At 37.6% G+C, this 23,423-nt stretch overlaps 4 protein-coding genes across 6 annotated transcripts; 3 read left to right on the forward strand and 1 right to left on the reverse strand.

Annotated features, from left to right (window-relative positions):
- Positions 1-237: 237 nt before the first annotated feature.
- On the forward strand, positions 238-1,524 carry LOC137956680 ((S)-8-oxocitronellyl enol synthase CYC2-like). Its single transcript, XM_068804264.1, has one exon. It carries the CDS (start codon positions 277-279, stop codon positions 1,411-1,413), a length of 1,137 nt encoding a protein of 378 aa, XP_068660365.1. The 5' UTR covers positions 238-276; the 3' UTR covers positions 1,414-1,524.
- Positions 1,525-3,721: 2,197 nt separating this feature from the next.
- LOC137956679 (BRCT domain-containing protein At4g02110-like) lies at positions 3,722-10,498 on the reverse strand. Its single transcript, XM_068804262.1, has 10 exons — positions 10,189-10,498; positions 9,931-10,020; positions 9,642-9,746; positions 9,333-9,434; positions 8,273-8,357; positions 7,257-7,323; positions 7,085-7,129; positions 4,922-6,934; positions 4,481-4,697; positions 3,722-4,355 (listed from the first exon to the last, which is right to left on the reverse strand). The coding sequence occupies exons 1-10, from the start codon at positions 10,246-10,248 to the stop codon at positions 3,813-3,815; spliced, it is 3,327 nt and encodes a 1,108-aa protein (XP_068660363.1). The 5' UTR covers positions 10,249-10,498; the 3' UTR covers positions 3,722-3,812.
- Positions 10,499-10,837: 339 nt separating this feature from the next.
- Positions 10,838-19,257, forward strand: LOC137956763 (putative pentatricopeptide repeat-containing protein At3g16890, mitochondrial). 3 transcript variants are annotated; one of them, XM_068804379.1, is made up of 4 exons: positions 10,838-10,988; positions 11,082-13,260; positions 18,288-18,597; positions 18,744-19,257. In XM_068804379.1, the coding sequence occupies exons 1-2, from the start codon at positions 10,871-10,873 to the stop codon at positions 13,070-13,072; spliced, it is 2,109 nt and encodes a 702-aa protein (XP_068660480.1). In that variant the 5' UTR covers positions 10,838-10,870; the 3' UTR covers positions 13,073-13,260; positions 18,288-18,597; positions 18,744-19,257. The 3 variants fall into 3 exon arrangements, with proteins under 3 accessions (XP_068660480.1, XP_068660478.1, XP_068660479.1); XM_068804377.1 differs by having other exon boundaries at positions 10,838-13,260; XM_068804378.1 differs by having other exon boundaries at positions 10,838-13,260; positions 18,288-18,343.
- A 472-nt stretch (positions 19,258-19,729) lies between these two features.
- LOC137956644 (uncharacterized) lies at positions 19,730-22,947 on the forward strand. Its single transcript, XM_068804211.1, has 3 exons — positions 19,730-20,078; positions 20,175-20,394; positions 22,580-22,947. Exons 1-3 carry the CDS (start codon positions 19,873-19,875, stop codon positions 22,793-22,795), a joined length of 642 nt encoding a protein of 213 aa, XP_068660312.1. The 5' UTR covers positions 19,730-19,872; the 3' UTR covers positions 22,796-22,947.
- Positions 22,948-23,423: the final 476 nt, after the last annotated feature.

Raw genomic sequence — 23,423 nt, forward strand, 5'->3', positions numbered from 1 at the left:
CCTCCTAAATACCCATTTTCGATCGATCCCAGTTCGTTAACTTATATGGGACTAATTTGAATCTCTAAGTTTGGTTTAAGATCAAATAAATCGAATCGAACACGTGAACCCGTGAACCGACTTGGTTGGATGTCTGGCTATCATGATTCCAAGTGTAGAAATTTTTCAATAGAGAAAACTCCCAGGGGCGGACGCCGAGACGGATCACAGTCGTTATAGTACACTCGACCACGTTGATCCTCACGCTCACTCCTCTTACCTTCTCTCTGTGTTCCAATGGCTTCTGTCTCGGAGTGCTCCGTCGCACTGGTAGTGGGCGTCACCGGCATCGTGGGCTTTGCCCTTGCGGAGGCCTTGAAGAAACCCACCGCTCGCGGCGGCCCTTGGAGAGTCTACGGCTCGGCACGACGGCCGACACCCGATTGGTTTCCCCCTTTTCTCCTCGACGGCTTCATTCAATTCGACACCCTCGATCGCGACGACACAACCGCTAGACTCTCGCCGGTTGCTCATCAAGTGACCCATCTCTTCTGGGTTGCCTTGAAGCTCTGCCCGGACGAGGAGGTGAACATCAAGACCAACTCCACCATGCTCTCTAACGTCCTGGAGGTGCTCACCGGCAGCCCCTCCGGTTCATCTCTCCGCCATGTGACCATTCAGACTGGAACTAAGCACTACATGGGTCCGATCGGTGACCCGACGCACGCCGCCCGGCTCGGTTCTGTCGAACCACCGTGGCGTGAGGACACTCCTCGCCGCCCCTTCCCCAACTTCTACTACGCCCTTGAAGATGTCGCCGCTTCGTATTCCCCAAAAATTACCTGGTCTGTGCATCGGTCCTCCATTATCCTCGGTGCCTCCTCCAGGAGCCTACACAACATGCTGCTTACTCTTGCCGTCTACGCAGAGATTTGTCGGTACAAGCAAACACCGTTCAGGTTCCCGGGCTCAAGGTACACGTGGGAGCATTTCTGCGACGCATCAGACGCACAGCTGTTGGCGGAACAACAAATCTGGGCAGCAACCACCGATACCGCCAATAACCAGGCCTTTAATTGCACTAACGGCGATGTCTACACCTGGAAGAGCTTCTGGCGGGTCGTGGCTGAAGCTTTGAAGGTGGAGTTCGTCCCCTACGACGACAAGGAAGAGCCGTTCGATTGGGTAGAAGATATGAAGGGGAAGGGGGCTGTTTGGGACACAGTCGTGAAACTGAATGGACTTTGCGAGACCAAGATGGAAGAGATAACATGCTTCAACGCTGCCAATCTTGTGTTTAATTTTGGGTTTCAGCACGTCTGCAGCATGAACAAAAGCAGGGAGTTTGGGTTCTTGACTAATGTTGACACATTGAAGAGCATCCCCGCCTGGATAGAGAAAATGAGAGAGATGAATCTTATCCCCCGGCGATAAACTACCTGTTTATTTGGATCAGTCTCACACCAGATAGAGATTGATTAGTAATTTGGGTTTAGTTTATAAGAAATTACTGTGAGATTTGTATGCCATTAAAATAGCTGGACGTTCTTGGTTTTGCCAGTCTAGTAAATTCAGACCCAGCCGCACAGGTCCCTTCTGCACAACGGAAATTCAGATTAAGAGCTGTCAACCCCCCCCCCCCCCCCCCCCAGGGGAAGGGATGAAGAGTCCCACTCCTCCCCGGATGCATCAGGGCCTTTTTCCCTCTTTTGCTTAGGCTTGTTAGTGCGCGCCGCCGGGTACTGCGTACCGATCAAATAAATAAATAGAAGGGAATTTTACCAAAATATTGATTAAAAATAATTTATTTATAATAATAACGAAGACCCTAAAATATTTACAAAACTACCGAATTTTGACCGGTCCACTGTATATGTAGACAGTCAAAGGCGACACGTAAGCTTGGACTGTTTACGTGTCGCTCCATCATCGGAGCGATGCTGTGGATGAACACATAGGCTGCCACATTATTATTATTGACACATCATCTGCACATCATTACATGATAAAATTTTGAATAAATTTAAAAAAAATTAAAAAATCAAATACATTTTTTATTACCATATATCTAAAATAAAATTTATTTAAAAAATTAATAAACAATTAAAAAATTAACTCTTACTTATTTAACACCATTTAATAACAATTAAAATATTTATTAATTAAAAAAATTATCGTTACACTTTTTATTTGTTCATATTTTAAAAAATAAAATAAAATAAGTAAATTAATTAGATTTAAAATATTTATAAATAGAAAAAATCTAACTCTTACCCATTTATTATGAATTTAAAATATTTATAAATTTAAAAAATCTTACTCTTACCCATATATTATCGATTTAAAATATTTAAAATTTTAAAAAAATATACAAAAAAACTATTTTAGAGTTTAAAAATATAATTTATTTGTATATTTTTATCACCTTATTTACAAAATAATAATATTTAGAAATTTAAAATATTTATAAATAAAAATAATCTAACTCTTACCCATTTACTATGGATTTAAAATATTTATAAATAATTTTTTATTTTTAAGTCTTACCCATATATTATCTATTTAAAATATTTATAAATAGAAAAAATATATACAAAAAAGTTGTTTTAGTGTTTAAAAATATATTTTATTTGTATACTTTTTATCACCTTATTTACAAAATAATAAATTATTAAAAAATATATATATTTTTAAAAATCTTACAAAACTTTACAATAATTTTAATTTGGCAAAATTTTCATTAACATAAAATCAGAAATTAAACAGTAAATAAAAAAAATCAATACAGTTATTAAACACCTAAATTCAAATCAACATTATAATTAAATACAATAATTCAGTTAACAAAAATCCTAAAAAATCACTCCCCTGATTTTCAAGAGAAGGGGCAGCGAGAGGACGAACAAAGGGGAACAGAGAAGAAGAACGTTGGCGGCGAGAGGATGAACAGAGGAGAGATAAAAGGCTGAGACAAAGAGAGTGGTTGAGAGGGGGCGGCAAGGCCGAGGCAGAGGCAGGGGCAAGGGCGAGGCCGAGGCAGCGGCAGCAGGCGAGCGACGACAACAGGGGCGAGGCCGAAAAATATCATTTTATTTATTTATGTATTAATATGAATGAAAAATACAAATGCATAAAATATTATATAAATAATAAAAAAATCCTTGTATATATTTTATTCATATTATATAAATATATTAAATAAAAATACGACAATCAATTTAAAATATCTATTTTTTAAGGATAAAATAAATAAAATTTATTCTAGAGGTGACAAAAGGGGGCAGAGTCCCCTTCGTCCTCGTTTCTCTCATATCTGAATGAAAGGGATATGGAAGACTATTTTTCATGGTAAGGAATCTCTCAAAGAAAGATTTAACATGGAAAAGTCTTACACTAGAGGCCCACTTACCTAATCAATTAGTCACTCGTCTTATGTGTTATGCACAAGTAACGTTGTACGGTGATGTATAACTTGTCCCAATTATACCCAAAATCAAATACTTAAATACAAATTCTAGAGTAATTAAACAACTGAACAAGAATAAAAGACTAAAATAAGTAAGACACCTCAATTCTGTAAGATTTTCTTCTTTGAGACTTCTATAAGACTCTACCATCTGAATTGTTGATCTACTATACTTCTTACTATGAGAGTTATGTAAGACTCTTTCATACCTATTCCTCAACAAAACTAGTATTTATATATTGTGCTTTTATATTTAATTTTTAATAAATTTGACTTTTTCATTGATTAACACAGTAAAACTGGAGAAGAAAGAGGACAAATAAACACACCTTTTTACAGTGTACAGAGTTGTAATGAAACATAGAAACTACCTATGTTTCACAGAAGATCTTTTCCTCTCTCTTTGAGATCTTGTACTCCTCCCACTATTGCTGTTGCTATTGCCTCTGGTGGTGCAACACTTGGAGCAGAACCAAGCGTCCTCTGGAACAGCTTCCAGTGGTGGATCACAGCAATCTATATGGATACCAACTCCACAGCCTAATGCACCCCTTTCATCTCCACAAATTAGCACAATCTCGCCTTTGTCACTGGAGCCACATACTTCACAAGGAATGTCATCCTCCGAACGGTTCAACAAGTTCTGGAAAGATTTCTCTGCCCAAGGATGTGTCTTGTAGAGGACATGTCTCTCCAAGGAGTATCCAGGCTTGCAGACGTACTCAACCAAGTAATCGCTCAAGACACAAGGAATGTCATGCTTCAAAAACTCTTGCACCCAACAATCCACAGGTGGCATACCTGCACTAACAATAGCATAGTCTACTCCACTCTTCAGAAATCTTGTATATGGCGGGGAAGTAGCTAAAATGGTACCATCACCCGCCTTTATTACGCGCTTCAATGTGTCCTGGACAATACAATACAGCAATTCAGAAATTTCATAATAATTCTAGTACCAGATAGTCCACTTCCACATGCAAGCCAGTGAGAAACTGGATGTAAATTGGCGACAAATGAAAGAGAAGAGAATACCAGTGAAGGTGCAATGCACTCTCCATATATGACAATGCGCATTCCATAGAAGGCACCATGACCAGTCCTTTCCTGCACTTGGCGCCATTTTCTGGGTGCCTCTAAGCTAATTGCACCATCTTCATTGAGACCTTTTCTGTACCATTCAAAAGGTTCTTCATCAAGGAATTTCCCAGCTTCGTTGCTGGCAGTCAAGTAATCTGTCTTCAGAATCCACCTACACTCAAGTTCATTCCTTTGTCATAATATGGAAGATCAAGAAGAAACCAAAAATACTATATAAGATGGTGCTCAGATAGCTGAAACCACTTTTTTAACCAGTCTTTCAGGTAGGTTTGACTGGTGGGATCTACATACAGGCAATTTAGTATCTTATGCCTATTCATCTTCAGCGCACATGAAATTTTTCCAAAGAAATGAAGCTAAGGTAACCAATGTTACCTTCCAGCCGCAGCAGCTGCAAAGAACTTTTCAGTCCGCCGCACTGGATCTGGAACTATAAAATGCGTAGCCTGATAAGACCAATTGTGAGAATCCCTGCAAACCCTTCCTCTCAATCGTCTGATCACCTGTTGAAACTCCTTCCTCAGCAGGTGGTGCCCAGTCAAAATGAACCACACCGGTTCAGGCTCTGCTACTGACACGCTAGCCATGTTAGTTTCCACTGATTTTTTTTTGGATTTACCAGCAGGTTTTTGTCCCCTAGCCTTATCACCTGACTTCACTCTATCTATTATATCTTGAGCTGGTTTATTCTTCTTTTCAGTATCAAAGAGGCTTCCCGTTTCAACTGCTAATACAGCTTTAATCTCACTTGAATTTTGAGGTGCTAGAGCTTCATTAGTTAATTCCTGGTGTGTCTTTCCATTTGCTACAGGATCCAACCGAGGCTTCTCTGTTCCCTTGTCAGTAGAATCTTCCTCTAACTCAACTGCATCTTGGGCATTCATAGGACTATTTAGACCCTCATTGAGATTGAGTAGACTTTGAACATTATGTTCACTGGTTTTACCAGTAGTAAGCTGAGTCTTACGTGCCATATTCTTCTTGGCCATCACTTTCTTCCTCGACAAACAGGAAGATGATATATTGATCATGTTTCCAGGATTTTGCAACTTCTCAAACTTAGAGCTGCTGCTGGTGTTGAGAGATGTAAGGTCCCCTTCTTGTTGCAGTTTCTGGACTTTGGCCATTTCACTTGATGAGAGCTTCGAAAGCCTACTAAATGTGCCATCCCCATTCTCTGGCTTAATATCCGATTTGGGTTCTACTGAACACCCTGCAGATATGCTAGATGCCCTGACAAAGTTCTCTACATCAGTAGCATGATCAGTTTCCATTGCTTCCAAGTAGTTTATTTCACATCTTGACACTGCTGGCTTATCAAATTCTACTGGCAAATCTGTCACAATATCATTTGACAGAGAAGCAAAAGCATCAGAATCTTTAGCTTGCAAAACAGTTCGTCCACGTTTCAGAGGCCTTTTCTTGAGATTGGCAGATTTAGTTTTAGCCAAGTTCCCTTGCTGATTCACAGTTGGTTCTGAAACTGGTCCATCTCTCATGGGATCGCTAATATTACATAGTCTAGCACAATTCTCTCGTTTATCACTCATTGACATTTGTTCAAGTTCTGGACATGTTGGGGCCACTAATGGTTTCATTTTGGGGTTCTTATCTTTCAATTTTGGTGGGCTGACCTCAAGTCTTGAAAGATCATCTTTCCCCTCCAGAAGCAAAGTGTCACGTTGATCTGTCTTTGGATGTGCTTTTACTGAGAAACTTGAAGTCAGAATTTCAACAGACCTGAGATCATTTTTAGGTTGTTCTAGAGGTATATTTGAGAGGTCCACAGCATCTTTACCACTACTTACTAAGTTTCCTTGTGGAGAGCTACGTGTAAGGATCGAAAGCCCTTGTATAGATTTTCTCAGAGTTTTTCTGGAAAAAGTTTTAGTGCCAAACTTTTTTTCTGATGCTTCCAAACATGGTGACCTCTTTTTGTTGCTTGTGCTGGTGGACCCATTGTATGCCTCTTTGTCTAGATCAGCCAACTCGACATTGGCGGCTTTAATATTCTGGCATGCATCGTTTTTAACATCAGTGCATTCCTTGCCAGATAGAGCATGAGTGCGTGCAGTTAAATGGTGGTAGTCTTCAACTCTGTTCCGCGGTGCAGTTGGACCCGTATTTCTTTCACAATGAAACACCTTGCTTGAAGTAGATAATAAACTCCTCTCAATGATATCTGCATTATTAGGTATATTTGAATCAAATCCCACAGCCACAGCTGCATTTAGGTCAATCTCAGTGCTTTCCGTCAAAGGGGTATGTGTATCAGAATTTCTAGGAGTCAGCAACCCTTTGCGGGAGCTGGTGTTTTCCCCAATACTCACATCTGTTTCTTCTTCGGAATCCCTGGCCTCGGCTTCCATGATTTCCAATTCCAGACCACTGCGGTGAAAAGCACATTTAGCTTGTCAAAAACAAAGGTGTGGGAAAACAAACGATATGCTGATATACAACAGGACATTTAGCTTGTCAAAAACAAAGGTGTGGGAAAACAAACGATATGCTGATATACAACAGGAAAAGAAAAAATACCTTTTCCTATATTTATTAGTTGGCAGGATTTTCCATGCTTTCAAGCTACAACAAAGAGTCAAGGAGAAAAGATGATTGATAAACCAATGACTAGAAAGCAGATCCAGCTAGATAAGATGATTAATATCTAACTGAACATACTAAAAGCAGCAATAGCAATGTGAAAGAGTACCAGTCTTCCAACCATTGATGGTTTAAGAGCTCTATGTTTGTCCTCTTTGCAAGCTCATACTTCTCACCTATAAATAAATGAGAGTGGGAGTCCATAACAATGATAGGCATCAGACCATAAAATCAGTAGACCATTAAAGGAAGCCAACAAACTTAATAGTTCCAAGTTTTGAAACATATCTGATGCAATACATCATGATGTGAAAGATCTAGGAAAAGAATATCTAAAGATGATAGATCACCCCCAAATCACTTATATTTATGAAAGAAGAAGAAAGAAGAAGACTCAATTTGAAGAGGCTTAAATTTCCTATTTTGGGCTAAGGTTCCAAAAATAAAAAATCCTAAATTACGAAGTCTATCTAAGTTGCAATATCCTATTTGAAGCTTGCTAAATTAGAAGTTTTAACTAGACAAACAACTTGAAATTTCCTGGATCAAATGATATGTTTTCCTGGTGTGGCAGTTAGGGCAGTTGATCACGTTAGCAAAAACTGCTCCCCTGACTGATTCCTATTTTTCTTAGATGAAATTGAAGATATTTGTAAAAATATGGACATCACTTGGTCCCATACTCCCAGGTGTGCCAATAGCACAAGAGATGCTTTGGCAGGGGAAGAGATGATGAGGCAGCAATTAGCTGTCGACACTACTCTCCCATTCTTAACTTCTTCTTTTTTCCTGCTGTGCACTTTATATTCTTTGCCGAATTCTCATTCTACATGGTATCAAAGAAATTTCGATTGAATCAGGTGTCATCCAATCTCTTTCTCTCCCTTTTTTTCTCAATTTCTTTCTTTTTTTCCTTTCTGTCTTTTCCTTTGTCTGGTTAGACCTTTCTCCCCCGGTTTTTAGTTCAAAAGTATTTTAAGTAACAAAATCTTACCAGCTTCTCACTTCAATCACTCTGCTCCATCAACCTTTGTAGTTTTTAGCTAAGCCTTTAACGCTATCATATACATTGTTAATCTCTTTCTCATCATTTTCAGAATAAAAAAGGGAGAATAAACAACTTACCCTCGAATTTGTAGCAAATAAGATGAGTGACTCTAGCTGCAATTAAAGGCTTTAAAAATTTTGCACCCATCATTTCCACCATTTTCTGAGAAAAAGGGAAAATAATTGTCATAAACACCAAGAGTTTCAATACGAATAGAGAACACCCCCTTCAAATGGCGAAACTGAAATTTGTAAAACTAATATACATATAATGAACCACACAAACAGATTTCTGATTTACATGCTCAGATTGAGAAAATAACATTGAGAAGTAAAATGTATCATACTTTTTGAACCATCATTACCCACTGTAGACAAAAATACAAGAAGAAATTATAAGATAAATCTACAAGTAGAACTGAACAGGCCATATATCCTTGCACAGAAAATTTGAAATGTTTATGTAGCTTGAACATATATTAAGTCTTGACATTATATTGCTATTTATTAAAAGAGCTGCATGCCAAAATTTTAACTTTGTTCAACATCCTTATAACTTGTGATATCTTATCCAGCTATCTTAGAACTTTATAATCAAATCAGTAAACAAAGAGCACAATCCATGTTTACAGATATTCCTGAAATGCAGAAGTGTTTTGAATTGAGCAGTATAAGTTCTAAAATTACTACAAATTTGCATCTCAATCTATTAAAAGATTTGTTATCGAAGCCTTCTAGAAGCTCTCATTCTACTCTGTATAAATCTCAGGTGCAAAGTAGATACTTGGATTCTCAACTCTCGACAATTTGAGCAAAAACAAATCTAGCAAATCTAATCTAGTAAACATAGCCAACCATATGATGGACTTCTTCACCATGCACTTGGACAAAAAATCGTGGCAGTTTGATCTGGAAGAGTACAGGCACAGTCATGTAATTTATGGGTTTTTGTTTCTGCCTTTTTTTAAATGGTAGCTTCATTTTTTCCCCAAAAATGAACTGTTTCCTACACATGGTCTTGAATGCTTAAATTGGATTTCAACAAGCTGTTGCCAGAAATGAGAATGTGCAGGGAAAATATCCTAATCTTTGAGCAGAGAGATTGGAGGTCAAATTAATACAAGAGTTCTCAATCTACCATAACATTATCTCGTTTTGTCCCCTGATATCCGGTCAAGCACATGCACAGTGACTCTGATCCTGGAATTCCTTTCAAATCCTGGACAGGTTGATACAGAACCTGTGAAAAAAGAAAAAAAGGGAATTGACATACATGAAGAGTTAATTTTGAGACATATAGGACTAGAACACCCACTTACTGTCGGTATGATTTCAAAAAATAGAGAAGATTATCTGAAAGAACAACAAATGTTTCTCTAGAAAACAATGCCTGTCTCAAGGTGATATTGTATTGAAAATACACAGAACTCAGAGAACTAAAACTGACCCGATTGGCGTCAGCAAGATTTCCCATATCCAAACTATCTTCAACCCATAAATCCGTAACAAGAGTTTTACCATCACTACGAGCAGCTACACAAATGGGATCATCCTGTGGGAGACGGCAAAATGAAATCAGAGCCAGTCACGGAAAAGGTTTTACCGAAGAACAGAAACTCAATTCTGGAACTTCTCCTATAACTTCTCTTCGATAGCAGTACCAGACTCACGTTTCTAGAATAGATGACCTAATTGCACTAAATTCAAAGTGCTAACAATTTGCCAACCATACTTACATGCAGTCGTCCATGGACAATCACATGAGTGCAACTGGGATCGTATCGACCAACATCGACGCCCCCGTTATTAACAATCTCTGCACTGAACTGAATTAAATAAAGAAGAGCAAATGATTAAATAAGAAAAATTACAAGAAATTTATTTGAAGTGTTGAATTACTGAAAATGCGATCTCAATCAATGAACATTACGAATAAACAGGAAAAAAGGCACGAAACGAAAACAAAAGAATAGAAGTAAAATATGAACATATACCTGCGCTTCGGAGATGGAATCGAAACCAATCAGAACAAAACGCACGCCCGAAAACAGCATTTCCTTCAGACTTTAAAGCGAAGTCGCAGTTGTCGGTCGAGAAAACTTGAAATATTTTTCTTACGGCTTCGAATCTTCAAATGCGTGACGAGCTCATCGACGACTTCCTCCTAGAGGTGAGATATGCAGGAAGTGCCAAGAAAGTGAGGAAAAAGTTAATGAAATCCTCGGATGGGCAAAATGATCAGGAATGAAAACTTGATAGCCGAGATCAGAACGGTATGTCTCAGCATTACTACATCGAAGTACAGTTTACAGGAAGGAGGGCACATGATTGGAGATGAACACGGGCAGAACCACCGAATAAAGAAAAATATCGAAAAGAGAGGGAATTTTTCAGGATGTTATTTTGATTTTGGAGCAGTGGCGGGCGGGAGGAGGAATTCAGAGAGCTCGCCCGTGGCGAGTCACGTGCTAGGTTTTGCTTGTGCCACGTATCTTAAGATTGGGCTCACAACAAAAGCCCACAATGATGGCCCACGTTGTAAATTGTCCATTGGCTCGGGGCATTTGTAATGTTTTGAGTTAGTTCCAACCTCTAAGCAGCAAACAGAGATCTCTGCACCCGCAATTTCTCCGCCTGGCGACCGGCGTTGTTTCGCCGTCGACGAAGTTTACTCTAATGAGAATATTTTCCTCTCCTGCTTTCGATATTTCTCCTGCATCAACCGCTGTTGCAAAAATTTACGGTCGTAGCTCTTCCGTGAACGAAAAAGTCTTCAAATTTGCATCAACCATTGGTACGAATCACTCCCATTGTTTCAAGAATTCGTTTAAAGGTAATCCGACTGTTGAGCCTCCTGAAAAATCTCATCTTTGTAATATATCTCCAGACTTCAATGCCTTTCCCATGGGGAGCCAGTCCACCTCTAATAAAAATCGCGAAAGTGGCGCCGAGCCAAGCAATCATATGCCCTTATCTGATTTACTTTCAAGTAAGAATTGCTTCTTCTTGTTAAGTCATGAACTGGGCATCAGGAGAAGCTGCTCGAATCCACATTTCATTGTTCGAATATTGCAAAATCAACAAAATCCATTACTCTCCCTTAAATTTTACTTATGGGCTTCTAATATCAACCATGGCATCGTGTTGGAGACATCAGTTAGAAAAGCTTTATTGAATGTTCTGTATAGAAAGGGTCCAGTTGTACTGTCAGTTGAATTATTGCAAGAGATTAAAAGTGCCGGATTAAGGATTACGGAAGACTTGTTCTGCATATTAATTAGTTGCTGGGGAAAGCTGGGTCTTGCAAAGTACTGCATGGAAGTATTCTCCCAGATGTCTTTCTTAGGTTTTAAGCCAAGTACCCGTGTGTATAATTCTGTTATTGATGCATTGGTGCAATCCAATTCACTTGATTTAGCTTATTTTAAGTTTCAGCAAATGGCTGCAGATAATTGTCACCCTGATCGTTTCACTTATAATATTCTTATTCACGGAGTATGTAAACTCGGGATAGTTGATGAAGCACTTCGGCTTTTGAAGCAAATGGAAAGCTGCGGGTACCCACCCAATGTATTTTCTTATTCTATACTTATTAATGGGTTCTTTAATGCAAAAAAGATTGAAAAAGCTTTTCAAGTTCTGACAACAATGAGAAAGAGAAATGTTGCTCCCAATGAAGCTACATATAGAACTTTGATCTATGGAGCCTTCCGATGCATTGAACCTAGCAGAGCATACAAGATGCTAAGTGAGTTGATAGAGAATGAGCCTGTTTTGCATGAAAATGCCTGTGCTACAATACTTCACTGTCTCTCAACCAATTGCATGGCCAATGAGGCTTATGAGTTTTTGAATAAAATGGATGAAAGAGGTTACTTTCCAGATGCTGCAACATTTAACATCGTAATGTCTTGTTTGATAAAGGGTTTAGATCTCAAGGCAACATGTAAGCTGATGGATGACTTTGTTGCTAGAGGTGGCAAACCTGCATTTAATGCATACATAATGCTGATCACTACTTTGTGTAAGGAAGGAAAAGGTAATGAGGTTGACTTATATATGAACCGGATGAGTTTGGATGGACTTTTGTGCAGTGTATTTGCGTATAATGTGATAATAGACTGCTTTAACAAAGGAGGAATGATGGAGAAGGCCTCACAGATTTTTGAAGAAATGATACAGAAGTGTGTTTCTCCTAATCTTGTAACATTCAACACTCTCATCAGTGGCTTCTGCAAAAATAAAGAGGTAAACAAGTCACAAGAACTGTTGAAGATGCTATTAGAACATGGGTTTAAGCCAGATGTCATCACATTTAGTTCTATAATCGATGGCCTTTGTAGGGTACACCAAATAAAAGATGCCCTGAATTGTTTCAATGAGATGATCGAATGGGGTGTCTCACCGAATAGTGTCACGTACAATATTCTGATCCACTCTCTATGTGCTACTGGAGAAATTAAGAAGGCGATGAAACTTTTGGCTAGGATGATAGCTAGTGGGATAAACCCAGACGTGTTTACCTTCAATTCATTCATATTAAGCCTTTGCAAGATGAATAAGGTGGACAGTGCTCGAAATCTTTTTGATTCCATGGTGACGTTTGGTGCAACTCCTGATTGTTACACATATAATGCCTTCATCAAAGTTTTGTGTGATTCAGATAAGATTGATGAGGCTAAAGAAACTTTGCTTATGATGGAGTCTAATAATTGTCCTCCGAATGAATATTCATACTCTTCAATTATACAGGCACTTGAATGTAGGGGTTGTTCTGAGGAGGCCCAAAAATTAGTCAGAGAAAGTGAAAAGAAAGGAATATTTGTTGTTGTTGTTGTTCCTAAAACCGAGATTGATTCAAAACTGACTACAAGTTGATTTCACTTGGATATGTTATTACGATGAAGTTGATGGTTCTTGCCAGCAGACTGGGCCTTTAGAGACTGTCCATTGGTTTCATCCTTGAATGATGCAAGCAAGATGGAAAGGAAGTTGAAAAGAAAATTTTGGCATTTGGCTGCAGTTTAACTAATTGCAAGATGATGATTGGCTCAGATATACTGAAGGTACAGTGTGGTAACTTTTTCTGTAATATTAGAATAAGATGAAATCGAGACAACAATGAGAATTCAATCATGCAAAAGCTAGTATTGTTTTTTTGTATCACCATAAGAAAGGAAACTAGGGTGTGCACTAGTATTTCTTTGTAGAGCATGACAACTAGCTATTGCGCTTATCAGCTCTGACCTTTTCTCACTAGTTAATTGGAACTGCATTCCATTTTGATGGATATGTGCTTATGGTTGAATGTTTTGCTGAAGATTTCATATCGTTGGATGAGAATCGGTTCTTTGATTGCTATGAGTTTCTGATTTATTCTCATGTACTCAGCTGAAAGAGTGTTGAGACATTTAAAATCAGCAGAGAATGTAAAATTTTAAATGGTTTCCCTGAATTGGTGAGCTATTCTAGGGCTGCTTTATTGTTTTACTGGGATAAGGGCTTTGTGATGATGGATATTGTTGTCTAGTTAGTCTGCTAGTTACCTATCACTACAGGAGCTCTTCTCTTTCAATTTCGGAGGAGTCAATGTACTTAAGGTAATTGGTGTTTGTTCCTGGCCTATGGGCTGTACCTTTTTTGCTCATGTGTTTAGCCTGGTCCTGTGGACAACATTAATATAAGCTCCTGGTTTGCTCAAACCATCTGGAACTACAAAAGAGATTTGCATTGCATGCTAGTTTGGTACTACGAGATGGTTGAAATTGACAACTGACAGAGGCATGCTATCTTGCTACTATGAAAGAGATTTACACTGCATGCCTCATGAGTTAAACTGGTGGGTTTGATTAAAAAGGCTTTGACCCTTCATTTCTTATTTGAAGAGTACAAACAAGTTGGATAGTTTCCTTATTCCATTAGTGTTATTTGCTTTCAACTTCAGTATTCTGCATGCAAGTAGGAGCTTCCATTGCTGCATTTATTGTTTTTATTGCAATCTCATATACATAGTAAATACTAAACATTTTTAGTCGCATTAACCTGTGTAAAAGAGAATGCAATGATGCTGATTGAAACATAATGATATCGTGAAGGAGATATGATTGAACAGTTGATGTGGAGGATCAAATCTTAAACCTATTCGTTTGATTCTTGAAATGGAGTTTCTTTTTCAGAGATTCTTGAGAGGCCAGTTGAGCCTTATTGAACAGTATTTTGTATTAGGTTACTGCTCAACTCGAACTGAAAACAATTTTTTCAGTTTTATAATTTCTCTTTATGGAGGTAAGCAATCATGATTTGCTAGTCATAAATGAGGAAAAAGATAGACTCTGGAAAATTTTCTGCTTGTCAGAATTCCAAGAGTTTTTACCAAATTTTCCTTTGCAAACAAATTTCCACCCCACAAAGAGAAACATTCTTCATCTTCTGCTTAATACTGCATTGTCTTTGTTAAGGAATAGTCCCACATGGATTAGTGAGTACAAAGATCTTGAGTTTATTAGCTAGGAAATAGGCTTCCTAAGTTGACTAGTCATTTTGGGATGGGCCTTGGACTCAACTTTATATGGTATCAGAACAGGTACTCATACACCTAAATTATTCACTCGTAGAGCCATAAAAGAAGGCCTACACCTAAATTATCCACTTGTAGAGCCATAGAAGAGGGTCTACACCTAAAACTATCCACTTATAGAGCCACAGAAGAGGGCCTACACCTAAAATTATCCACTTGTAGAGCCACAAAAGAGGGCCTACATGTGAGGGGGAGTGTTAAGGAATAGTCCCACATGGATTAGTGAGTACAAAGATCTTGAGTTTATTAGCTGAAAAAGAGGTTTCTTAAGTTGGCTAGTCATTTTGGGATAGGCCTTGGACCCAACTTTACAATCTTCTCTTCATCTAATGTATTTTTTTCCTAAGTAACTGGTGTCTCTTTGAAAATCAATTCCTTTTTCATGAAAGCTCCAATTGACCAACCCTGTGTTGCTTTTTGAACCAAATTGGCCAATATAATCCAGCAATATGCTCTCTCTCTCTCTCTCTCTATCTGTTTAGTCCAGCTCCAGGCTCCTTTTTTCTCTTCTGTTTCATCCAAAAGTCTCCATTCCTGTTTTCTCCTTTTTTTATTCAAACTATTCTTTTGTTCAGATTTTCCACATAAAATCCCAGTATCTGAGGATCTTTGTTAGATGCCAGCAATATCTGGTGTATGTTTCTTCTTTCTTCTCCAGCTGTTCCAGCTCATGCTTTGTCTGCCACTCAGGTGTTCTTTGACTGCTGTGCTTCTTGGATTCATATTCCAAAGAAAGCTTCTTCAATCTATACATATTACTGTCCCCACAGCATCATTTTATGGCTTCATATGCCTATCTCAAGTATCAAAAAAGAGATCAGAGTGGCTAGAGCTTGAAAATTTATGTGTCTAGCAAAGACTTTACTCTTCTTATGGATTGCTTCATTGGAAAAATTGCTTTCATTGATATTTGAAATTTTATATATGGCAGGAAATGGAAAAGGCACATTTTTAATGGGAATTCCTATCTATTTGCAGAAGTGCCAAGTAATTTTTTCTGCATATAGACAATGAAACAGAAGTAATCACAGGTCCTGTTGTGTGCTGTAAAAAACTGACGGAGCGATCTTGTCAAACCAGGTTGAACCGGAACTGGCAAGCTAGCTGGTTTTCAAACCTAGCTTTGAAAAAAAAATGATGAACTGGCTAGTTCAACTGTTTAACCTATCAACCCAGATGAGAATCAAAATGGGCATCTGAAAAATGAGAAAAAAACATTTGCTTATCCCCTCCTTGATCTTTATAGAATAGTCCAATGTTATATTCACCCCATTGCCTCCACTTGCGCTACCAACAAACATCAAATTGTCATCTATACATTCCAGGTTCCTGTGCTTGTCTCCAATTTTCCTTATCATCTTTAACATCAACTACTGTCTGGGACCCACTCAATTTGCTTATCTCCTTTCTGTCCATATAAAGAACCCTCAATTGTGCAGTTTTTGTTGGGGGACTCTCACTACTGCAAGATGTTGTTCTTATAATGCCAAGCGTTTTTCATTTCTATGGTGTTATGAACAACAAAGGGGTGCAACTTTTTTCTATTTTTGATTTCAGAGATTAGAGGTTAAATCCTCCAATCATTCCTCTTTTTGTTGAAATTATCTGGGACTGAATTGTTTATTAATCGGATTTAAAAGTTTTTTTTTTTTAAAAAAAAACCCTACAAGATGACAACTTATGTTAGGTAGGCAAAACTAATTGCCTGCCAAAGGGCCCCTAATATGAAAATATCTGAAAAAGAGAAGAAAAAAGAATAATGTAAAAGAGTGAATTTTAGGGTTTTGGAGAGAGAGAGAGAGAGAGAGAGAGAGAGAGAGAGAAAAGGGGAGAAAATTCAGAGTGCTCAGGTTGGGAGTCAAGCTCGACCCCTAGGCTTTTATTGAGTTTTGAAATAAAATTACAGAAATACCCCTTCTCACTTAAAAACACTTAAACCCTTATCCTCCCTACATACTTGTTCAAATTACATGAAATTTGAACTAGAGATAAAACTAAACACAGAACAAGATAGTGTAGCTGCTGGATTTTATAGTAAGTACAAAATGACAATATTGCCTTTCAATAGATTTTCTAACATGTTTCACTTACCTCCTGCCATCTTTTTGCATCCTTCTGTCAAGAGGCTTTATGATACTGGATGAGCGTAGATTGGCAGAATGCATAAAATTGGTGGTAAATGGCTGCATTTGGATGGGTGAGAGAAAAATAGTCAAATTTGATCTGTTGCGTTTTGTCATTTGAAGAGATTAGCCTCGCCAATTGTATGGATGCATTACGTTTAATGAATTTTTTATAATATTAATGACATTTTTTAATTTCTTAGGTGCTGAAATGTAGAGTAATTTCATCTCACAACAACTTTTCTAAACCAGCTCGAACAGAGCAGTTCAATGGCCTGTTCTATTTTTATACCACTACATGGATCATGGATCCTACCTACTGTTTATGGTAAATTGACTGCAAAAGGCTAGATGGGATATGATTCCAAAAATTTAATATAGAGGTGCACGAGAAGCTCATACCCTTAAAAGTGGTTAATAATCATCATTTTGTTTGCTTGCTTAGAGAATTATATGCAATGTGTCTCTACCTCAGTTTTTTTGTATAGCAATCTTTGCCTAGAAGTTATTCATGCTGCATTGATTGTCTCATATGAGACACTCAGAAGCTAATGAATAGTGGTAGAATGGTATTAGCATTTCAAGTAGTGATTGCTATTGAAATTAGTTGAAGAAGGATGTGGGAAGCTTATTTGTAGCTCATGTAGGTTCAAGTAGTGATGTCACTTTGCAGTATGAAATTTAAATAGGCTCCTCTAAGATACAAAAATATAACCAAAAAATCAAAGCAAACAGATTAAGAAACTCAAAACTTCATGATCCTATGGATTATTCTCTACTACAAGTCCTGTTTGGTCAAAAGAACTTGCTTCTCAGATGATATGGAAGTTATTGAAAAGGGAATCAAATAAATTAGCATCAGACTAGGGTTGACTTACCTTCAATTTTCTTATCCAGATTGAAATTGTGCTAAAAAACTACTCTGCTTTCTTTTATTTTTGGAAAGCATGAAATCTGCTAGTCTGTTGAGTTATTATTATTTTTTGGTTTTATTCATTGTAATAGATGTTATATGGTGATGTAAAAACATTTGCCACAATCAATTATCACATTTTATTTCGTTTTTGACATTATATGTTGCTCTCTAATGGAGTTGTATTATATGCTACGGTAGCTTTTTCTGCAGGAGAAGAAAATATACGTAGCCAAAGATTCTTTTTTATTTATTTTTCAACTTTTGAATTTTGTTTATTTATCATCCCTGTTGAAAGAAGAAATTGAAGCTATCCTTTGAACTTATTTATTCTATTCATCTGTTCGTTTGAAACAAGAGATCTGACAGTTCTTCCAGTGAACCTAGACACAGTTACATGAGTGGATAATTGATTGCTTGCTGATGTCTTGCATGCATTTTTCAGCCATCTAATCCGTTGCCTCACCTTCCTTGGTACAGGATTGTTTTGGAATCACAGACCAGTTGATCTCTTCTTTGGCGAAGTCACTGATGAGGTCCATTGCTACTTTTATCTAAGAAAATTGGATAAATTGGCTACTGAGAGTTTGGCATTTTCGTCATCTATTTCATAATAAGTGGACAGTCAGGGAAATTCATTTCGGATACCATGAAGCAGTTGAGGAACTTGTTACAACTGTAGGGTTAAATGTGGGTAATTTCTATAATTAAGGTCCACAAATGTTCTTGATCAAATAAGAAACAACTAACCTCAGTTTCGCCCTAGCATAAACCTTAACCTAAAAAAAAGGTATTTCCTTTACTGCATGAGCATAAGATTCATTGATTATCTGTACTATAGCACAGTTTTGCATTCCTAACTTTCTTTTCTACACTGCCATCTTTTGTTGGGTAAATCACATGGAGTTACATGTTTACTTTCACCTATGATTGCAGGGAAACAGGAGTCGATGATAAATAAGTTGTATTCTGCTAAAAAGCCTCCTAATCAAGCAAGAGTGGCTTTTCGATTCCGATATACATGTGGGAAAGCTCAAACTCGAGAATCAAGATAATATTTCTAATTATTTACATGAATTTTTGGGCAGAATGATGTTTCTCTTCTGGTGGGTTGACGTGAGGAACTGTGAGAGCTTGTGAAGGTCTTCAGTTGAGTTGGTCACACACTGCTATGGCTGATTCATTGGCTAGGATGGGTGTAGCTCTCTCACATCTTGTTGGGGAGCAACAATTACCCCTTTGATCTGGGATCATTGTATCTATTGTTCATTTGTGTTTCTTTAACTCTGTTTAGTGCGTTGCTGTTAAGCCTGATGGTGTTCTTCTAGCTGGCCCTGTGCTTTATGCGGCCTTAGATTCTGTAAATTCTTGTGTTCTTTTCTGTTTTTCAATGAAATCCCACTATTCTCAAGAAATAAATAAATACATGAATGGATGATTGCGAACTTAATTAGATGTGTCTCATTGTCAGCTTGCTTGTGAGTTCCCATGCAGGTCTATGAGCTATCAGCCTATCACAAGAGAAAGGAATGAATCTCATTAGGGAGCAGGTTCTCATTGAAAAGTGATTTTATTAGTTTACAATGTGATTTGTGCGCAAAGATGAATTGAGTTTCTTTCTTTTGTGTTAAAGAGATTGCAAGAACACGAATATATGATAATAATGAAAGTGGAACTGCTAATGTGTAATCATCAATATTCAGGTGATTGTCTGCAATTTAAGAAACTTCTAATTTGGTTAGATCAGTGACTGATTTTCTGTCATAATAAATTGAAAAAAAAACAATTAAAAAGTAAGAGTAGTAAGCGTGTGATAAGAAACAAAGAACCATTTTTTTCTGTATATTAAAAAAAGAGATATGGTGCAACCACTGGACAGCAAACCACTTTAATGTTTTTGTCCTTTGTTGGATAGACGTCGCCTCATATGGATCGGGCGCTAATGGGTTAATTCGGTATTCTCTGTTAATCCTCTGTACAATATCCATCTGCGTGTTTCGTGATTATCGTCTCTTAGGAATTCTGGGAGCAATTCTCCAGTTTCGACGAAAGGGAAGAAAAGAAGATGGGTTGGATGACTCGTTTTCTCACTGCAGTGAGCTTCTTAGCGTTCGGAATCCTCTTCTCACCGGAAACTTTTGGGCCAAAATCCGTGAGTGGAGGTTCCTCCCTCCTCTCCGTATCTCTGAAGCTTGCCCATCTATTGAGCTTCGCCACTGCCTGGGGCATCGGTCTCTGGGTCACTTTCATCGGAGGAATCATTATGTTCAAGTAATTCATCGATCTTATTCTGTCCCAGCTGTTAAAGGTTTCAGACTGACTCTTTCTTTGTCCTGAATTGTCTCTTTGTGCGTTGGTGAAATTTAGCAATCTCCCGAGACATCAGTTCGGAAATCTTCAAAGTAAGATGTTCCCGGCATACTTTTCTACTGTTTCCGCCTGCGGGGCAATTTCGATTGCAGCTTTTGCATATCTTCATCCATGGAAGACAACCTCCTCCGCCGAGAGGTTTCAAATTGGATTTTTGCTCTCCTCTTTCGCTTTTAACCTGACAAACTTGTTCGTCTTCACCCCCATGACCATCGAGGTGAGAATTTATTCTTCAAACTCTTTCTGTCTCTTAAAAATGTGGGAAAACCTATGCTGTTTATGAATTTACTCCCTCTTTCACATACTGTTCTGTTTTATAATTTAGAATTGGATTATGATAAGTTACTTGAGATCTGAAAACACAATAACTATAACATAGAGAATTGGCATTTTTACTGAACCCTCTAATTTTTTAGTTTCTTGCTGATGGTTGACTCTCAAGAATTGTTTATTCTTACTCAAGGGTGTTAAATCCTTAGTACTTTATTTACTAGCAAACTCTTCTCTGCTGATGAACCAAACTAGTAACTTGAACCACTATGCACACTTCTATTGTGGTTCCTTTGGTGGGCTGTGAAATCTTCATCAACTTTAGATCTGTTAAGGTGTAGTTTGAGGATAAATTTTATGAAAAGTTGTATTGTTCTGCAAGGAAATATTCAGTGCTTTTTTATCAGCTATTTTGTAGTCTCTGAGATTTGACCTAGACATTGGAGGTTAATATTGATTAGCCTTGCTTTATTTGAGATGCAAAACAGAGAGTTTTTTTATTGGCAAAAAATGGGAGATACATCAACTTCATTTTGCTCCTTAATGCAAGCTTATTCAAGCTCCTTATATTTACCACATATGATATCCTCGTACATAAGTGACTCTTGAGTTATCATTCCTTTTGCAATTTGGGCCTTTGGCTCAATGGACATATGGGGGATTTCTAGTGTGAGGTCTTGGGTTCAAGTCTCACCAAGGGATAAAGAGGGGTGTGCGCGTGTATACTCAGCTTTCAAAAAAAAAAAAAAAGTTGTTATCATTCCTTTGGGTTAGGTAGAATCCCTTCTTTGAGGGGCTAGTACACTGAGATAGTAGATCACCAATAGAAAGAGACATTTTTTTTTTCACTCCTAACTGATCTACTTTCTCTAGAGGATGTGTATTTTTGTGTTAGTATTTTCAAATAGAAACTGTAATAGAATAGTGGGGACACTAAACTTTTCGTTTTAAATCTATGGCTGTGACAGGGGAGAACCCCATCCCATGCCATCTCACTGTAATGGGGGTGAACATCATAATGTATCCTCTCACTTTAAACATTCTCTAGAGAGTATAAGTCCATCGAAGACACCCCTAGGTGGAATTTCACTCCTTCTCTTTTCATGTATAAGCAGGGTAATTTATTTTCTGTTGGTAATAAAGATTCCACCAGAACTTTCCAATGCACACTAGCACACTTTGGGTACTCTCTAGAGAATTCTCTCCCTCTTAACATTCCTTGTCCAGTAACATGGCTAAGGACCTTTTGTTGGTAGTTTCAGCCCTTGAGTCTCACCAATGAAAGAACTGATTAAGCTGACTCTTAGTACCCTAAGCTACAAGCACAAAGTATGAAACTAGTACTTACAACTGTGTTATTTAGAACCTGTGGGATTAATAACGTCCTTTTTTTTTCTTTTCTTTTTTTCTAATTGAAGTATTTTCTTTCCGTGGTAAAAGCTGAAGTTTTAGTGCATTTATAAATCCAAGTTGTAAATTTAAATCTATCAGACATTTGTATGTCTCAGTAATTATTTTTTTTCCTACTTTGTTTTTGAAATTTCTCTTGTGAACCAAGAGCCTCTCAAATTGTGAGCATCATGGGATAATGTGTACATTATCCTTTCAGATGATAGGGGGATAATGTGTACATTATCCTTTCAGATGATAGGCATCATCCTTTGCAGTTTCCTCTGTGTCTGGAAGGCCTCTATGTTTAGCTTCTTCATTGCTCTTAATCAACAAAATCCATTAGAGAGAGAAAAGAACCTGCCTCACAGTGCTCCTATTGCCTCAGAAGCCACTTGCACTAAACAAATTCTCTCTCCTAGATCCACTATTTTCGTTCATTGAATTTTTGTTCAAATCATAGCCAAAGATTTCTTGTTAGCTGAGTAATTTAGTTTTAATATTAGCTCTGGTATGTAACTTCCAAGTGAGACTCGATTTCTTCTGAATCATAAGGTACTTGAAAGGGCATGCTTTGGTGCTAGCCTTAATGTTGTGCTACACCTCCAAGCAAACCATTCAGGCCAACTGTTTTTGCATTTTTACATTCTTTTGGAAGTAGTGTGTAATAAGTCTATTTTCTTAAACATATATATATCATCTGCATATATATCATTTGCTTTACTAATGCTGCTTGTGGATAGATCATGAGGAAGAGACACAAGGTGGAGAGAGAAGAAAATATTGGAGAAGAAGTGGGATGGTCGAAAAACAGAGAAGCGGCAAAGGCCAACCCAAAGCTCGCAGCTATGAACAAGAAATTCGGAATGATCCATGGTTTGTCATCTCTTGCAAATATAATGTCATTTGGCAGCCTTGCCATGCATTCGTGGTACTTAGCTGGTAAGATCCAGCTTTAAGATTTGATTCTTCTCCACCTGGATTTTCTATATAATTCCTTTCTCAGAAGAAACTTGTAATAGACCTACTCCTTGCATGTATCAGAGGAATTAAACTTGTTTACTCCCCAAAGAGTTATTATCCATTAATACAGTTCAGGAGGAAATTTAAATATTTAATACTTGCTGTAAGAAGAAATTTTTTTGTCTTTCAGACAAAAAATATGATTTGCTATTGCCTAATTTAATGTGAACATGAACTCCTGCTTGGCCAAAAGTCTTCTTTTGTATTGAGTGATTTGGAGTAATTTGTTGGAATCAGAGAAGTGGGTATTGTCATGGAACATGATATGACAACTTGATTTATGTTGAAACTTACGATTTTATTATGTATAATCATGGTAGAAAAGGATTAAGCGGTAGGAAGAAGAAGAAGAAGAGTCGTGGAGAGAAGGTTTTAGGAGGAGAAGAGAGGAGCAAAGAGGAGCCAAATTAGGGTAATAGACTTGTCCAAACCCTCCCCCTTAAGTTGTATTTATAGTTATCAAAAGTATTATTATTACAAGAATACCTTTCACCCTAGTAAGAGTGAATTAGATACATAAATCATAAACTAATTATATCAGTGACACTCTAATTATATCATTAT

This window comes from Aristolochia californica, unplaced genomic scaffold (assembly GCF_029961685.1).
Source record: "Aristolochia californica isolate CCGP_79_NKW_82.1479 unplaced genomic scaffold, dmAriCali1.0.hap1 SCAF_2, whole genome shotgun sequence".
Lineage (NCBI taxonomy): Eukaryota > Viridiplantae > Streptophyta > Magnoliopsida > Piperales > Aristolochiaceae > Aristolochia > Aristolochia californica.